At 36.8% G+C, this 18,273-nt stretch overlaps 1 protein-coding gene across 2 annotated transcripts in view; it reads right to left on the reverse strand.

Annotated features, from left to right (window-relative positions):
* The window catches only part of HECTD2 (HECT domain E3 ubiquitin protein ligase 2), a 75,736-nt gene that overhangs the window by 24,393 nt on the left and 33,070 nt on the right, over positions 1 to 18,273 (reverse strand). For both annotated transcript variants that reach the window (XM_040970425.1, XM_040970424.1), the window contains exons 3-7: positions 11,588 to 11,726; positions 10,407 to 10,509; positions 9,913 to 10,002; positions 3,858 to 3,922; positions 461 to 506 (exon numbers count right to left, since the gene is read on the reverse strand). In XM_040970425.1, the coding sequence (XP_040826359.1) occupies positions 461 to 506; positions 3,858 to 3,922; positions 9,913 to 10,002; positions 10,407 to 10,509; positions 11,588 to 11,726 (443 nt within the window). The remainder of the gene's footprint in view (positions 1 to 460; positions 507 to 3,857; positions 3,923 to 9,912; positions 10,003 to 10,406; positions 10,510 to 11,587; positions 11,727 to 18,273) is intronic.

Here is an 18,273-nt window from a genome sequence, read left to right on the forward strand (position 1 = left end):
ACCCAATTGTGCCACAGTGCTGGACACTGTATCTGTATCTCTTAAGACACTTTTGCTTTAGAGCAAATAGAAACAACTACTTTGCCTTTCTATTATCACTGAAACTTCAGCAATATTGAAAAATAACATCAAGTCATTAGAAACCTAATAGATGGGGAAATAAAAATTCTGCATCCTATTATGAATGATCAGCAAGAAAGGGCATTTGAATGCAAGAGGAAGTCCTTGCATTGTTTGTTCCCAAATCTCCAGGGAAGATGGCAAGAGCTAAATTAATATTTTAATCTCCCATAAAATGTAGCTTCTGATTGTTTTTTCTGCCGTTAATTCTCTGGTTACAAATAACTACAGTTGTAAACCAATCAGTAATATTGCCCAAACATGAAACTTTCTATTTGCATTTAGACAAGCATACATTTTGATTTTAATTAGACAACTTCAAGTAAATTTGTGCTCTTACCTGTAAAAGTATAAAGTATGCTCTAAGATCATCTTTTGTTCGTGGACTGAAAAAGAAACAAGCATATTTCATTCTAGATGAGTGCTTCATGTCACAGTATACAGCCAAAAATGGCCAATAAATACTTCTATGAGAATTGAGAAACTAGACTTCAGTATGTGTTATCTGTGAGGCAGTATCAGATCCATAATACTGCTGTGAACAGAGGTGACTGGATTTGCCCAGGCTGACTCTGAAGACCCCCGAGAGACTGGGCTAGGTGGGCTATCTTCAGTGAGGTGTAATGTCACAGTGAACTCTAGAAATAGTGCAGTCTAACAAGTAATGAAGAGTTTTAGAATACTTGTACTATTTTTAATGAGAAGTAAACTTAATGATGTGTGTGTGTTAGAGAAAGCAAATATGCTTCTGTTTACAAGTCCATTTCTAAAGCAGTAGAGATGGCTGTAAATCAAATCACACTTTAAATGCATCTAGCATGTTTCATTACAAATCATTTCAGGTATCTTTGACAGGTCAGCAGTTAAACATTTTCTCCCACATTAATCTGGATTTTCACATGATCAGATTTGACAAGGAGCATTTGTGAATCTCAAGGCTGACACGCATTTGTTGCCAGCTCAAGATTTATTTGATATTCTCTCACAGATACCCAGACGTAACTTCTTAAACTAAAAATGATTTACGAATATGTACAAAAACTAGATATACTTCATGATCCATGATGACTCTGAAGTAAAAAAAGAAAACCCAAATACTGAAGCTTTTCTCCTTTCCAGTGATGGTTTCTTTCCGGTGCATTCAAGATCTATTTGCACCTGTCATCTTTGCCTCCAAATCCTTGCTTGTTCCATCTGGAATTTTATGACCCTGTAGAATCATTTATGTTCATATGAATTACTGAGCCTGGACAAAAAATATTAAGTGACATTTCTTAGGCAGTTTTGGATAACTTTTTAAAAATATTTATTTTATTTTTATTGGAAAGGCAGATTTTACAGAGAGAAGGACAGAGATAGAGATCTTCCACTCATTTCACTCCCCAAATGGCTACAACTTCCAGGAACCAGGAACTTCCTCCAGGTCTCCCACGCAAATGCAAGGCCCCAAGGTTTTGGTCCATCCTTGACTGCTTTCCCAGGCCACAAGCAGGGAACTGGATGGGAAGTGGAGCAGCCAGGACATGAATTGGCACCCATATAGGACCCTGTTGCTTGTAGGGGTAGGATTGAATAACTGAGCCATTACACCAGTCCTTTGATGATATTTTTACTACAGTATTTAGTCAATAGCTGATCCCCAGTTTGTACTTAATTTTTTCAGTCTTCTGTCACTTTACTCCCTTTTCTATGAGATCTGAAACTGATGGTTTCAAGCAAGATATAGGAAAACATGTGTAACAGAAAAAGGTCAATTTACTTAATATAGTAAGTAAGAATCTTGGTGGAAAAACAGATAAAACTGCAGCATAAAATGGCCAAAGAATGTGAATAATTTGTGAAACAATAACTATAAATAGGTAACAAATGATAAAATGTTAATCTCATTGATGCTAAGAAAAATGAAATAACAAATCCATTTTCCATTCAGACAAGTGGGCCAAAGTTTTGTTATAAGGAGATACAATTGAGATTTTAGTTAGACCCTGTCACATTCTATTTTAGGTATTTGTTGTCATAATTATTTTGGAGAACTAATCTGCCAGATTATACTCTGATATTGTAATTTTTCTACGAGAGATTTAGGTAAACACCCAGAAAAGTATTACTGTTGTGCAAAATATTTGCTATGGCTTTATACACACAATCATTTTGGGATATGCTTAGATAAATTACAGCACAATCAGGTTATTGGGAAGACATTACAATTTTGGTATAAAAGGGGAAGATGCAAACTAATTACTGCAATGATAAAGTAGAAATAAACTATTCAGTTAAAAGTCACATGGACCTATATGGTATGACTGTGCTATATTTGAAAAAAATTACTCAAAATTATAAAATTTTTTTTTCTTATATTTCTTTACTTCTGTCGGCATGTTTTTCTTTGACAACAGAAGCAATGTTATTATATACATAGGGTACATTTAACATTACATTCATGATCTTTTTGAGTTAGATGTATTTAAAAACTGGAATGAGTTTAAATATTTGATTCATAATTCAATGTCATTCCTTTGACTTTTGCAGAGAGTAATATTTAAATGCTATAAATCTGCATGCAATGTCATTGAAAGTTTTAAAAGATTATTTATTTGTTATTTATTTAACAGGAGGAATGAGACAGAGAGCAAGCAAGGGCTCCCATCCTCTTGTGTACTTCCCAGATGACACAAGAGCTGGGGCTGAGAAAGGCTGAGCCAGAGCCAGAAGTCAGTCTAGATCTGCCTGGCAGGGGAACCCAAGTTTCGCTCCCTCTGAAGCTGTGCATTAGCAGGAAGCTAGAATTGGCAACAGAGCTGGAACTCGAACTCAGGCACTTGGATATGAGCTGCAGGCATTCTGAGCAGCATCTCAACTGCTGCGCCCGTTACCTACACCACTGTGAGTTTTTAAAAGGTCACTTCTGTATGTTGCATACAGTAACAGTCCAAAACATCATCAAATCATAAAATCACATTTCTAAATAGGGGCCTAATATTTAGGTCTCTTTTTTTCTGATTTATTTTTATTTATTGAAAGGTGGGGTTAAAGACAGAGAGGGAGAGAGAAAGAAAGAGTGTGAGGGAGAGGGAGATCTTGTGTTTGCTGGTGCATTCTCCAGATGGCCTCAACAGCAGGGATTGGGCCAAGTTAAAGCCAGGAGCATCATCTGGGTCCCCTATGTGCGTACAGAGGCCCAAAGACTTGGGTTTTCTGCTGCTGCTTTCCAGGGAACACCAGCAGGGAGTTGGATTGGAAGTGGAACAGCTAGAATTCTACCAGGTGTCCATACGGGTTAAGCTGCAGGTACAACTTAACCCCTTACTCCACAATGCTGGCCACTAATATTTAGTTCTGATTTAAAAATTTTAGTAGCCAAATTTAAGTTTTCCTACATTAGAAAAAAAAATTGCTCTGGCTAGCAAGAAGGCCAAGGCTAAACTTAACCCTCATATGATATCATTTAGGCTGCGGTTAAAAGTACTTATCTTATTTTTGCAAAGCACCAGCATGTGTGCACAGATACAAATCTTTACATATGATTTTGAAACATTTATACAGACTGTCTTATGACTATCCAAGGATTCTCTTGAGAAGTTGGCAAATTTCAAGTTAAACAGCTTTGTTGCAAAAGTTTATAATTTTCTTCTGATTTAAGTTATTATAATAAATAAGTAAAATACATTACTAGATGTATATAAGATACGAGATGTATAATTAACATATATTGATTAGCTAAAAACTGTTATAATCACCCTTTCCATTCACGTAGCAGGCTGTTAATGATTCCCTTTAACACGGTCTTCTGAATGTCTTGAGGCTGTAGGTAAAAATAACGAGGCAATAAGTATTAGCCATTTAGGGTGCCTGTTGTGTTCATTATACTTACAGATCTATTTCAGTGGTTCATGATGGAATTCTAGGAGGAGGACTGACATGGCAGTACTGACTTTATGTTTGAGAACCCGAGGAGCACAAATGACAAGATTGTAATGAGAACTCGCTGTAAGATGTGCAGCAGAGCATGCACAAGCATAGAACCTGCACAAGTTGGTGACCTTACAACAGCTTCACGTTTTACTTTACTTGATAATATTAAATCACAACACAAGTCCAGGAGTGGCAAGTTTGCCAACATAAAATGATTACATGTATTTTGTATGCATTCAGTTCTATTATATTACAATTAGGAGTTAAACCCACAATTCCTTGTTAAGAGAAACCAAACTATATTAAAAATATGGCAACAAGAAGGCGGCTTTTTTTTTTCATTGTAAGATAGATTTAGGAAACTCATAAAATATTCCTCTGTTGTTTAATATTCAAATAATCTTTATTTTTTTAAGATTTATTTTTATTGGAAAGTAAGACACAGAGACACAGAGAGACAGGAAGATCTTATGTCCACTGCTTCACTCCTCAAGTGGCCACAAGGGCCAGAACTGTGTCAGTCCAAAGCCAGGAACCAGGACCTTCTTCCGGGTCTCCTGCATGGGTGCAGAGTCCCAAGGCTTTGGTCCATCCCCGTCTGCTTTCCCAGGCCATGAGCAGGGAGCTGGATGGGAAGCAGAGCAGCCAGGACACAAACCAGCACCCATATGGAATCCTGACACATGCAAGGTGAGAGCTGTAGCCACCACACTACTCCACCGGGCCCTCAAATAGTCTTTACTGCCGACTATGTCAAGAATGAATGAAAATGAAATACTTTCTCTCACAAAAGAATGAAACCTCATTAAGTAGAAGCTGAAATAATTTGTAAGGTATATGTGTCTTGCCTGTGGGCAAGAGAATCAGCTTATTCTGTGGTTTGCTTAAAGACAGCAGTCATGATTTCCAGGACATTGGCTACTGCCATCCATTAAGCCTTGCTCAGATTCCTTTCTCTGCCATTGCTCACAGTGACCCTTCACCCTCAGAAAACAAACACTGACCCTGCTCGGTCACTTAGTCTAGTCAGTGTCTGCTCCGAGCAAGGTAAGACTGTGGGAGAAAAGTCAAGCAACACACCAGCTCGGTAATCACTAACCGCACAAGCACTCTCGACACCACTGGCAATTCCATCACCTATCTCAGGCTCATTCGCTTCCATACTCTCCAAGCATCGAAGCGAATCTGCCTATCCAGGTTTTTGTTTTTTCTTTGTTGTTTCATGATACTGATATATTTGAAAAGTTAGGCCATTTGTGTTGTTGGCCAGAATATCCATTAAGGTATCCTGCTACTTTCTTGTAATTAGTTTTAGTTGATGTAATTACTGGACAGGAAGATTTCTGAGTGTTTCTTTCTCAGTATATCACATCAAGAAGCCCTTGATGCCACTTTGGTGATTCAGTAAACTAGGAAAGATAATTATTATGCCAATCATTGCCCTGATGCAAACCTAGAGATTTTAATTTTGTCGTTCCTCCTACACCTATTAGTTCATATCCCACTGTTGCAAAGGCCTTTCTTTCTCCTACATTTTTCTACCTACCAATCATCTATTTATTTAGTTATTACCAGTATGGAATGAAAAATTCTCATTATACCTAGTAGGTTATAGTTCATTATTATTTTAAAAGCCAAATTACCTAAGATTTGGCCATTAACTCTTTAAGCTGGCTCCTATAGCATACCTTCAGAATTTCCTTTATTAATAAATAATGGACTTTACCTGTTAAAGCATTTTGGGTTTCTGGGACAATCATACAGAAAAGTATAGAGTTTCTATATACCCCTCTCCTCCTCTCCCACAGTGACTGTGGTATACTTACTACAATCAATGAACCCAGTATTGATAAAATAATAAGACTCTAAAGTTTGTATTAGAGTTTATTTCCATACTATATAGTTCTGTAGCCTTTTCAGACTGGTTTCTTTTACTTAACAATAGACATTTAGGATTTTTCCATGTCTTTTTTATGGCTTTACAGTTCATTTATTTTTATTACTGATTACTATTCCATGGTATGGAGGATATACCACGATTTGTTATTCATTCACCTACTGAAAGATATCTTAGTTGCTTCCAATGTTTTTGCAATTATCAATAAACTGCTATAAATATTTATTTGCATGTTTGGGAGAAGATTTAAATTTGTAACTTGGCTGAATATCTTAGAACATGACTGTTGGGTCATATGCTAAACCTATGCTTAGTTTTGTAAGAACAACAACAAAAAAGAAAATACAATATATCAAAATATCTGGGATTCTCAAAGCAGCACTTTTCAGAGGTGAGAAACTATTCTGCTAAGACCATGGGTATTTGTAACATCCTATGCAGTTCCTATAAAACTATAAACTGAAAACTCAGCCTGCTATCAGTGTATTGAAGTTTAAGTCCCATCTTAGGTTGGGAGCACCAACAAAATGATTTTGTAGGCGTTATGCAGCGCAATAGCTGGGCAGCCCTCATTCTTGACTTAAGGCAAATGTAAGAAGGGGCTTCAAAAAGCTTGTAGAGAAATGGAATTAAAAGGTGGTTTTGGTGCAAAATGTTTTGAAATCCATGTGATTTTTTCATAATAGGCATTTTAAATGAAATTTTTAAACTTTTAAAATAGCACTGACTGAATATATTAGGAGAAGAGATCTGATATCAGTTATTTAAACTCCAACTTAGGAAATTAAATCCAACAAGAAGAAGGAAAGACATAAGAAAAATCAGCAGAAAACAATGAATTCAGAGAACTGATAGTGGAAACCAACAACAACAAAAGGGAAACCCCAAACAAATGCTCTTTTTCTGTAGAGATCAAAGATTCGCAAATCTGTAGCCAGTCTAGTCAGACTAAACCTCTTGGCTAGCCTGACTAATCAAAAAAGGGGGAAAAAAGCAGACCTCAGCAACACCAGAAATAAAGGAGGAGCATCATTACTGATCCTGTGGATGGGGAAAAAGAAATACAGGACATTATGAACAATTCTGTGCCCACAAATCTGATAACCTACATGTGTTTCTTAAAGATACAATATACAAAATCATCTGATAACCAGATCGTGTAGATAAGCTTATGTTCTATTAAACAAATGGGATTAATTGATAATCTTATAACAGAATGCACCAGGCCCAGGTAGTTTTATTAAAGGAAAAAATGATACCAATTTCTTAAAATTTCTTCCAGAAAACAGAAGTAGAGAAACTACTTCTGAACTCTTTCTGTAAGGCCAGGATTATCCTGCTACTCAAACCATAAAAACATATTACAAGGAAGAAAGATTCTGAACTAATATGTTTCATGAATATTGATGCAAAGCCTCTCAAAAAAATCCTGGCAATTAAAGCAAAAATTATTTTTTTTAATTTTTAGTTTTTAAAAGATGCTACATCTCAGGGGTTTTGACATTTTTATTCTCATTCATTCAAAAAAGTTTTTTTTTTTTAATTAATTTCCTCACTGACTCATACTTTACACAGTAGCATCGTTTGCTTCAAAGCTTTTGATTTTCTTTTTCATTTCTTCAGCTACACAATGGTCATTCAGTAGAATGTTATTTAACTTCATGTTGTTGTAAATTTTCTATTTTTTTCTTCCTATTGATTTTGTTTCTTGGCTTTTCATTTAAGGGGATGTACAGTAACTGTGTTACAGAGACTATCATATTGAGATGTGAAGATACAATGTAGTATTCATCGCTACTTCTAAACCAAATATGGACTCACAATGAAACTGTTAAAAATATCTTGACAAGAAGAAAAATCATATCACACCAACAGATGCAAAAGAAGCAGATGATAAAGTCAGCACCCATTTAGAATTGAAACATAACTCTCTCAGAAAACTTGAAACAGAGAATTTCCTACTCTTAATACTGAATACTCAGAAAAACGTAATGAGTATATCATACTTAATTATGATATTGGATTTTTTTAGGTTTATGTTATACCTTCTTTTCCCCAGTCATGGAATCAGCCATTTCTCTAAGGAGTTCTGGTTTCTTTTAGCAGGTAATGACATTTGAAAACCAAAATGTGAATGCTGAAGTGCTCATCACCACTGGGAAGTTACTGCTTCAAGGGCCTTTCCATGCAGAGGACCAAGAAAGAGACATGCAGACACCTGTGTCTGTTAAAATCCATGAGCTCATCATGAAATCTTCAAGTCTGCTTCAGTACCTAGGATGACCTTAGCCTTTCCCCTGCTGCTTCTTGAGAGGTGAGTATCACTAGTGTTTACTCATGGGCTTAGGTCAACAGGAGTTTCAAATTGTCAGCCCGTGCTACTTAAAGTGAGAAAAAAAATTAATAAGGTTTATTTAGGCTTTTTTTCAATCTTTGTCTTAAGAAAACAGGTAGTTATTTCAAAAGTTCATGGAAAATGGAATTAAAAGATACATTTATTTTTGTACAAAAGATTTTAAATACAAGCATATAGGAGACCTTTAAAAAGTTAATGGAAATGCACATTATGCAAAAACTGCACAATTTTCAACATTTTTGTACCCAGATAATCTTATCTTTTACTTCTATATTTCAAAAATCTTTCAAAGTACTTTTGCATAATATGTAAAAGTCATTGTTTAATATTAATTGTTGTAATATTCAAGCTGTTGTTTGGTTTAATTATTTTAGGGTTGTATCCTATGATTTTCCCTTATGTCTGTGGACCTATTTTTTTAGTGTGAATAAAATAATACCATTCCAAGTAAATGAACAAATAAACAAAACCAAAAGAGAAGTGTACCCAAGAGTAGAGCTAACACATCACAGTGTATGCATATATGTGTTTACTATTAATAGAAAATGCCAGGAAGTTCTCCAAAATGTTTGCAATTTATACTCACTGATATGACACTTTGCTTGTTCTACAATATTGCCAATTCTTGATAAGGTTTTTGAAAATGAAGTGTTAATTTCTGTGATAAACAATATTACTTAATAGTGACATACTCAGAATGGGAGTAAGATAGAGATCTGCTATTACTTCTTTTATTCAAAGTTGTATAAGAGGTCCTAGCTAGTACAATAAGGCAGATATAATTAGCCATTTATAAAACATGTAAGGAGAGAAAAAGATAAAGCCCTTATTTTTCATGAATGACATGATCATGTAATTAGAAAATCCAAATAAGTCCATTGATATATTATGTAACACTTCTACCAAGAAAGCTACAAAATACCGCTGAGATAAATTAGAGGTGATCTAGGGAATTGGAGGATATACCACATTCAGAGATTGAAAAGCATGTCAATTCTTAACAAACCAATAAACAGCAGTAAAGTTCTCAAAATGTGGTTCTTGAATCAGGAGCACCGAGTTACGAGGGATCTTCCAAAAGTTATTGGAAAATGCAAATCATGAAAAATTTACATGGATTAAAATATTTTAGCACCAAAATAAATGCATCTTCTAATTCAATCTTTCTACTAATGTTTTGAAATATTCTTACACCCTGGAAATTTTACAAATTAAAATTATTGGTCTTTGCTCAAGACCTACAATTCTGAAACTATTTTAACAAGCCCTTCTTGTGATCCTGACACATGCTAATGTTTAACAAGCACAGTCCTGTAAGCTCAGTGCCATTCCAACAAGATCAAATAACTTACCTCCTTTTGCTGAGCAAATGAAGTATGATTTTAGCAAGTCTTCATAAACAGGGCAAATGGAGGTGAAAATATATTCTACGTAAAATAATCAAATTTGTACAACAGAATCTGAGCTACATTTATGATACAGTATTTCAGTAATTCATACCAACTGTAAGTACTCCTGTATCCTAGAAATGTCACAAGATGACTTTTGCACTGTTTGAGTGACTGCATTTGAAAGGCGAAGAAACAGAGACCTGCGCTACTTGCACGTGACCACAAGCAATACTTACAGTGTTAAGTAAGGCATCATATACCACATTCACAAATTTAGCATTAATCCCAGAGTCTTCAATGCTATTAAATGAGGCAGTGGCATCTTTCTGCAAATTCAATTAAAAAAATCAGATGTATATAGCATTTTAAGGACTATCTTAGTTACATTTGAATCATACTATTCCTATAATTTCTACTATTTATTAGTCTAATGAACTGCTAGGACAAAACTGCTGAAAATAAAATGAACATGTATGTATCATTTTAATAGCTTCCTTCTTTAAAAGAACAAAGGATTCAAATATTAACATTAAAATGAAAACAGTTTAAGATAGCAAATAATATTTTTGATACATATAATTTCAGAAATACATATCAAATTCTCATATATGTTTGTCTGAATAGTGGCTTAAGTCAATCTTTGGTACCAAATGAGGTAAATTTGTCATATCTTTTTCTGAAATGTTAAAAAACTCAAAATTAATGAGAAATGTGTTATATGTGTTATTACCTTAAATGCAGCATTTAATTCTGGGAAAGAATCAAATGTTGTTAGATAAAAATCATGTACTGCTTTCCAGTCACCTGATGACTTAACTTTTTCTACATCTTCCCTATAATGAAAACATATATTAACCATATATAAATACTTACATAAAATAGCATTACTTTTTTTTGCAAATAAATGCCAGCAAAATACAATTTGAGATATTGAAATAAATACAGAATTATGTTCCAGTTAACAAAAAGTTTATGAATTTCTAGCTGTTAATCAGATCAACCTATTAATCCAGTTTCAACGTGCCCATTCACCTCTTTTTCTTTAACGTTTATTCTTAACATGCCCCTTCCAGTCATCACTTGCTCGTTCCCTTCCTGTTAAAGCTAAACTTGGGAAGATTTTGCAGATATTCTGTGTCTCTGCTTTTTCAATCTCACTTTGTCCTTCAAATATACATTTGGGTTATTTGAGTGACATGACTTTTATAGAGTCATAGAGTAGAAGGACTTTTGGGGTAAGTTTTGGAGTTTTAACTATTCTGTTGATCAGGTTTGTTTGTTTGCTTGTTTGCTTGTTTTTCTAAGGGTAGTTGATTTATTTGGAAGGCAGGGTCAGAGAGAGACAGATTGAGATCTCACTCCCAGGATGGATACAACTGCTGGGTCTATGAGAGGCTGCAGCCAGGAGTCAGGAACTCCATTCTGATCTCCCAAATAGGTGGAAGGGGGCCAAAGCACTTGGGCCATCTTCTGTTGCTTCCCCAAGGGCATTACCAGGGAGCTGGGTCAGAATTGGAGCTACCAGGACTCAAACCAGCACTTCTATGGGATGCTGGTGATACAGGCAGGAGCTTAGTTCACTGCACCACAACACCAGCCCTGAAACCCTCAGGTTTTTAAAATGGCAACATTATATTATTTTATTATCACCTTAGTCATTTTTGCCTATAGTGATTCATACTTTCTTACTTAGTGTTTCTTTTGCTGCAAAATATGTAACCCCAACTAATTTTCATACACTTTTTTTTAACCTTCAACTGGAGACATCTAAGTTTTGTGTCCCTATCCTTGACTAATAAATTTTAATGATCCATAAAGTTGCTTCCTCACAGGAGGATGCTGAATTACATAACATGATGACATGCAGATAAATGACTATAGTTTTACATATAATAGCAAGCTGAAACTTACTGAAAGTCTTTCATGGTTTTGGATTGGATAGGAAGGGAAGGTTCTGGAAGGGCTGGGGCCTTTGTTTCAGATGATGATGCATCTAGAGAAAGCCGCTGTTTTTGTCTAACATCAAGGCAAACTGGTGGTAGGTCTCTTACTGCAAAGCACAAAAAAAATTCAATGTAATTAATCATAAATCTCTTAAATTATACAATGCCAGGCTAATTCACTAAAGCGGAAAATGAATCATTTTGTCCTGCAATTTGTTTTTCTTGTCCCATGGAGTCTTCATTTTTCCTTTGCTAAATGTTTCTTCACATTTTTGTTCCTTTGTTGTTTTCCCAGAGCAGCTGGAGTTAGCATGGCTAGACTCTAGTCATTATCCTAGATCTGTCTCTTAATGTATTCTAATTCATTTTGACCTGTTTTGTAGGCATGGTTTCTGATGTGATTTTAATGTCTGAATGACTGTTAATTTGCTAGTCTCTTTATTATTATAACAACATTTTATACTTAAAAGTTAAATAATTGGACCAGTCCTTTTCTGTTGACACTTTTATTAGAAATCAGCTTTCACAAACTTTTAGAGTATGGTATAGGTATTTTGGGCTGTTTTGATACAGAACTCAAAGATATGATGGCTTGCTTTTTGAGATTTCTAGGCCGTAGATCTTCTCCACTTTTTGTCAAAGTACTCTTTTCCCTTCATTTCTATGATCTCTATGCTTCTAATTCTTACCCCAGAATGGGGTCCTGGCCTGGGACTGGAACCTAACAAGTCTGTTTTTACAATCTCAAAAGTTTCACTGTTCCATTTATACTTTTTTAAATAAAAAGTTTCATTTTTAAATTTATTTGAAAGGCAGCTATTAAGAAGAATGAAATTATACCATTTACAACTAGGTAGTCCCAACTAGAGACCATTATGCTCAGTGAAATAAGTCAATCACAAAAGAACAAATACCATATGTTCTCTCTAATATAAGGAAAACATCATGTAAGTTCAAAAAGTCAACCCATACTGGTGTATGTTTGCTTTTGGCTGCATCCCATGTGTTTTATGTTTTTTATTTCAGTTTCATTTATTTCAAATACTTTCTTTTCTCTTGTCGAATTCATCACTGGCTCATGGGTTACACGGTGGTATCATTTTTCCCAAAAGACTTTTGCGTTTCCTTTTTGTCACCCATGTGTCAGTTAGTCAGTGGTGTGTTTTTTCATGGTACTTTAATATGTTGCTGTTGTGGCTGTTGTTCTAAGTCATACCGATTGCTGACCTTATTTCATGGCTTTTCATTTATGGAAATATATAGTGATGGAGTACTAGGGACTACCATATCCAGATGTGGGGGTACAATGCAACATGCATCCGTGCTTCCAAACAAAAGAGGGACTCCCAATGAAACTGTTGAAATGTGTGACAATGGGATGCTGCACTGACATGTACCAGCTGTGTTGGGGCACACGTAAATAAGAGACTGATGGAATTATGACCCCTTTGAAGGACTATACAATTATAGCAACATGGAGAAAATGTGCCAGGGGGTGGGAGTTTGGGGTGGAATCCCAGTCAATACGAAATTGTGCCACAAAAATTCAAAAACTTAAAAAAAGAAAGAAATGTGGAGTCTGTTAAGGCAAGAGTCAAAGGTGACATTAATAATTTAGGCTGACTGCTGGGTGAATAATGATGCCATTTAGTGACATATGGCATACCAGAGAAATAGTGGTTTGTTTCATGGAGAAGAGAAAGATAGAAAAATAAAATGTTCTCTTCTGTAAAATGTTAAATATAAGATGCTTATTAGAGATCCAAAGTGCAGAGGTTAAGCAGGTAATTAAGCATATCAATGTAGAATGCAGAGGGAAATGTGAAGATTTATAGCTTATGAAAAGTAGTGAAATTGTGGGAATAATGAGATTCCAAAGGAGTGTGTCAGAGAAGCCTGAGAATTGAGTTCTAGGAAAAGGAACAATCCAATATTAGACACTAAATATTTCATTAATTTTTTGATTATCCTCAGGGAGAAACATTTAAGGCTGTGACTCTTATGTATAGCTTTAGCACTCTCCTGTAAGTTATCGTGTAATATTCTCTCTCTCTCTTTAAAGATTTGTTTATTTTTAGTAGAAAGGCAGGTTTTTGGAGAGAAAGAGAGAAAGATCCCCCATCTGCTGTTTCACTCCCCAGATGGCCACAACAGCCAGAGCTGAACCAATCCAAAGCCAGGAGCCAGGAACTTCTTCTGCGTCGCCCACGTGGTGCAGGCCCTAAGGACTTGGGCCGTCCTCTCCAGTATCCCCAGGTTAAAGGCAGGGAGCTGGAGAGGCAGTGGGATCCTGCACTTATAAAGGGAGCATTAGCCAATTTAGCCAGTGCACCAGGCCCATATGATATTCTCATGAGTGTTATCTTTTGAAACTTAAAATTTTAGTTCTGATTCTTTCCCTGATAAATTAAGGAGACTTTAAAAAGTTCTAACCCAATAAACTTAAACTTCTGTTATTAAATATACTTTTATGGTAGTACAGTCAAAAAACATAGAATTTTTCATATGGGTAATTTATAATTATGGTCTATTGTGAATTTTTAGAAGATATGTTGATATATGTAATCTCTTCCCTTTATATAAACAGAAAAACAATGCATACACAAAATTAAAATAACTATATTCTGCTTGATATAATCTAGATAATAGTCTTTTTTCGCCTATATGTCTTACAGATATTTTCTCTATGATGCAACTTGTCTTTTCATTCTAGGAACAGTTATTCTCATAGAAAGATGAATTTTGATGAAGTCAAATTTATAAATTTTTCTTTTATGGATTATGTTTTTAGCATCAAATTTAAAGGTTCTTTTCATTTTTAGTCTTAAATCCCAAAGATTTTCTTCTATGATTTGGTTGGTTTATAGAAGTTTAATGTTTTTACATTTGAGTCTGTGATTAATTTTAACCTATATTTAATAAGATGTGAGATTGAAGATGATGCTGATTTTATTTCATTTGGTGTATAATGAATTTTTTGTACCTTACAATTTAGCGTGTTTGTGTGGTTCTATTCTTAGGCTCTCTGTTCCATCAAATTCTATATCTACTTCCGTTAATACCTCACAGTCTGACTGTAGTGGCTATACTGAAATCAGGTAGACTGATTCTTTTTATCCCTTTATTAGTTTTCAAATAATTTTTAGCTATTCTAGTTCTTAAATTTACAACTAAAGATTTTATTTTTAATAATAAGCTACATATTTTAAATCTGAACATCTGTTCACTGTTAACATGAATATAATTGATATTTATACATTTATTTTTTATCTCTCTTTAAAGATTTGCTTATCTGAAAGAGTCATGGAGAAAGAGTGAGGCAGAGAGATATTTTTCCACTGGCTCACTCCCCACATGGCCACCACGGGCAGGCAGAAGCCGGGAGCTTCATCCGAGCCTCCTGCATGGGTGCCAGGAGACCGTGCTGCACTTGGGCCATCAGCAGGGACAGGAACTGGTGTTCGTAAGATGCCAGTGTTGTAGGCAGCAGCTTTCCTGGTTACACCATGATACCAGCCTCTATTCTGTATTAAAAGCTTGTTGAATTCACTTTAGTTCTGGAATTATTTGTAGACTCCTTTGGATTTTTGTGTAGACAGCCAAGTCATTTGCAAATATAAGGAAAGTCATTTTCTGAACTGTACATCTTTTCTTTTTCTTGCCTTCTTTTGTACTGGCTTGAGGAAAAGTGGTAAGAGCAAACACCTTGGGGACTTTTGACAATAAGGAGAAAAGCTCATTATCACTCCCTGCTAAATAAATGTAAGATGCAGGGTTTTTTTTTTTTTTTTAGTTCCCTTTTTAAAGTTAAGACTACCACCTTGATTCCTGTCATGCTATGTAAGAGTACCAGGAATAGACATCTTTTTATTTATTTCATTTTTTAAAAGATTTATTTATGTGTATAAATAAAGTCAAATTTACAGACAGAAGGAGAGACAAAGATCTTTCATCAGCTGGTTCACACCCCAATGACTGCATAGGCTGGAACTGAGCTCATCCAAAACCAGGAGGAGGAGCTTCTTCCAGGTCTCCCAAGCAGGTGCAGGGTCCCAAGGCTTTTGGCCATCCTTTACTGCTTTTCTAGGCCACAAGCATGGAGCTGGAGCTGGAAGGAAATGGAGCAACTGGGCACAAACTGGTGCCCATATGGGATCCCAGGCATGCAAGGTGAGGACTTTAGCCACTAGGCTACTATGTTGGGTCCAGGCAGGACCCATGTTGGGTTTCAGGAGGAAAACCTGTAACCTCTCATCATTATATAAAATGTTACCTGTTGGTTTTTTTCTAGAAGCTTTATTATCAAGTTAAGGAATATCACATTATCTCTAATTTTTCTGAAATGTTTTTCTTCATGGATTGATATGATCATGTCATCTGTATTTCTAAAAAAATGTGTTTATCTTTTATTTGAGAGGGAGGTGAAGACACACTGAGAGAATGTGAGTGGACATCACAGTCCCCTCCCCCCACTGGTGCATTCCCAGCAGTTTGCCCATGGCCTGGCCAAGTTGGGAGCCAAGAACTCAATTCAGGTCTTCCATGTGGGTGGTTATAAACTTCACAACTCTAGCCATCACCTCTCCCTTCCCAGAACACACACCAGCAAGACCCTGGAATCAGGAGTGGAGCTAGGATCAGAACCCAGACACTGCAGCTGAAGGTAACTGCCTAGGTTGTCTTGTCCCTAGGCAAGTGTTACACTGGGATAAAAGTAGCCAGTAATTCAAGGGCTTTCTGGGTCTGGTTAATGTCAAATTTGTGTTAACTATACCAATATGCCAAGATAGTTGCTTATTCTTTTTCCTTTTTTTAAAAAAAATTTATAAGACATGTGGAAGGCCAGGAATGCCAGGCTGAGTCATACCACCCTGGCACCCATGCTGGGGGTAGGGGAGGCTGTAGAATGCTCAGGGAAGGGGGTCTAGGGTCATATTGCAGTGAGAGCAGCTAAGGACGTGTTTGACAGGAAGGATGATTTCTGAGTGCATCTGTGGTCTAAGCCACAGCACTTTTAGATAGGTGAGGGATCTGAGATAGAGTGGTTTAGAGGAGGGAAACTGGAGGGCATGTCTGGGTCAGCAAAAACCAGGGGTGGGGCGGGCCTTGTGTGGGGTTATTGGAGGTTAGTATGACTGGCCACAACACCCATTGGTATACATGAGGACCAGGTCTGTGGTGGGCTGGTTGGGCTGTGCTGCAGCACCAATCAGTTTGTATGAGAACTGGGGAGGAACTGATCAGGCAGCCACATCCACTGATATGTGCGTTGGCTGATGCAGGTAACGGAATGAACCTGAACCCGCACTGGCTGGCTAGTGCATAGTGCCAAGTCTGAGGTCACCCTAGGTAAAGTTTCTTGGGGGACTCCCTAGCTAGACCACTGGACTCAGACCCTGGCCACCTCAGAATGATCACAAGATATGTGCTCATCTAGGCCAACAGGGGATATGACTGTCTTGCCAGAGGATGGAAAGCAGAACAGGTTGGACAATTCTCCTGGCCAAGCTAACAGTATGTTCTTGGGTCCGTGGATGTACTAAGGTGGATTTTATCAACCCATAAGACCTTGGAAAGATTTTCTCAACCCTGAAGCAACAAAACCAGTAACTTCTTAGATCTATCAAAACCACTCAAGTAACACCCTCAGCACACCCTTCCCCACACTGTGGTTTCTAAGGCATCAAAGGACCTTCCCTCATCCCTGGGTACTAATGTTTGACTACAAGGAGTGGCTCCTTCCCCCTCCTCCCCTGCACACAGGAGAAAAAGAAAAAGCTATAATATTTGTCCCACCCACCTTCTTCCATACCTGACTCTCCCCTTCCTAGGAGGCCTGCATGGCAGGTATCCCCCTTGACTATGTAAACAATATAAAAAAGAAAATAAAAATTAAGAACAGAATCTTTAAAAAAGGAAATGTGGCATAGACACACAAAAAAAGTTAAATATGTGTGTTAAGTTGGCATTTCATTTTCTTTCCAACATAACCCTTTTCTTCTTGGATGGAGTTTCCTAAGTCCCACTTTTTGGTAAAATAAATGTAGCATTTGGATACAATCACCAACCACCCCCCCCCCCAAAAACAAAAACAAAAACAAACCACCAACCAAACAAAGAAAACAGGCACTCCGGTTTGGCAGTCCAGTTTGGCAGTCCAGTTTGGGCTATGGGCGTTCCCTGCCACTAGGTCGAATGCCTACTCCCAATCTGTACTCAAGCCTGTTGTCAGGGTGTATTACAATAATTGATTTTTAAAATATTTATTTATTTGAAAGAGGTGGGTGGAGAGAAGGATGTGGAAGAAGGGAGAAGGAAGGAATGGAGATGGGGGCGGGGAACAATAGATTTTTGAAAATCCCATCTGCTAGTTCACTTCTAAAAAGATTCCAACAGCCAAGACTAGGCCAAGTGAGAGCCAGGATCCTGACACTCATTCTGGGCCATCCATGAGGGTGGGAGGGCCTCAGCCATTTAAACCACCACCTGCTGCCCTCCCCGCCCCGCCCAGGATGCACAGCAGCTAGAAGCAGAGGCAGAGCTGGGACTCAAATTCTAGCACTTTGATACGGGATGCTGGTGTGTCAATTCACAGCACCAATACTAAGCAAAACACCCCTGGGTTTCAAATACAGAAAAATCTTGCATCCCTGG

Source organism: Ochotona curzoniae, unplaced genomic scaffold, assembly GCF_017591425.1.
Source record: "Ochotona curzoniae isolate NIBS_2020 unplaced genomic scaffold, NIBS_Ocur_1.0 scaffold_4763, whole genome shotgun sequence".
Classification (NCBI taxonomy): domain Eukaryota; kingdom Metazoa; phylum Chordata; class Mammalia; order Lagomorpha; family Ochotonidae; genus Ochotona; species Ochotona curzoniae.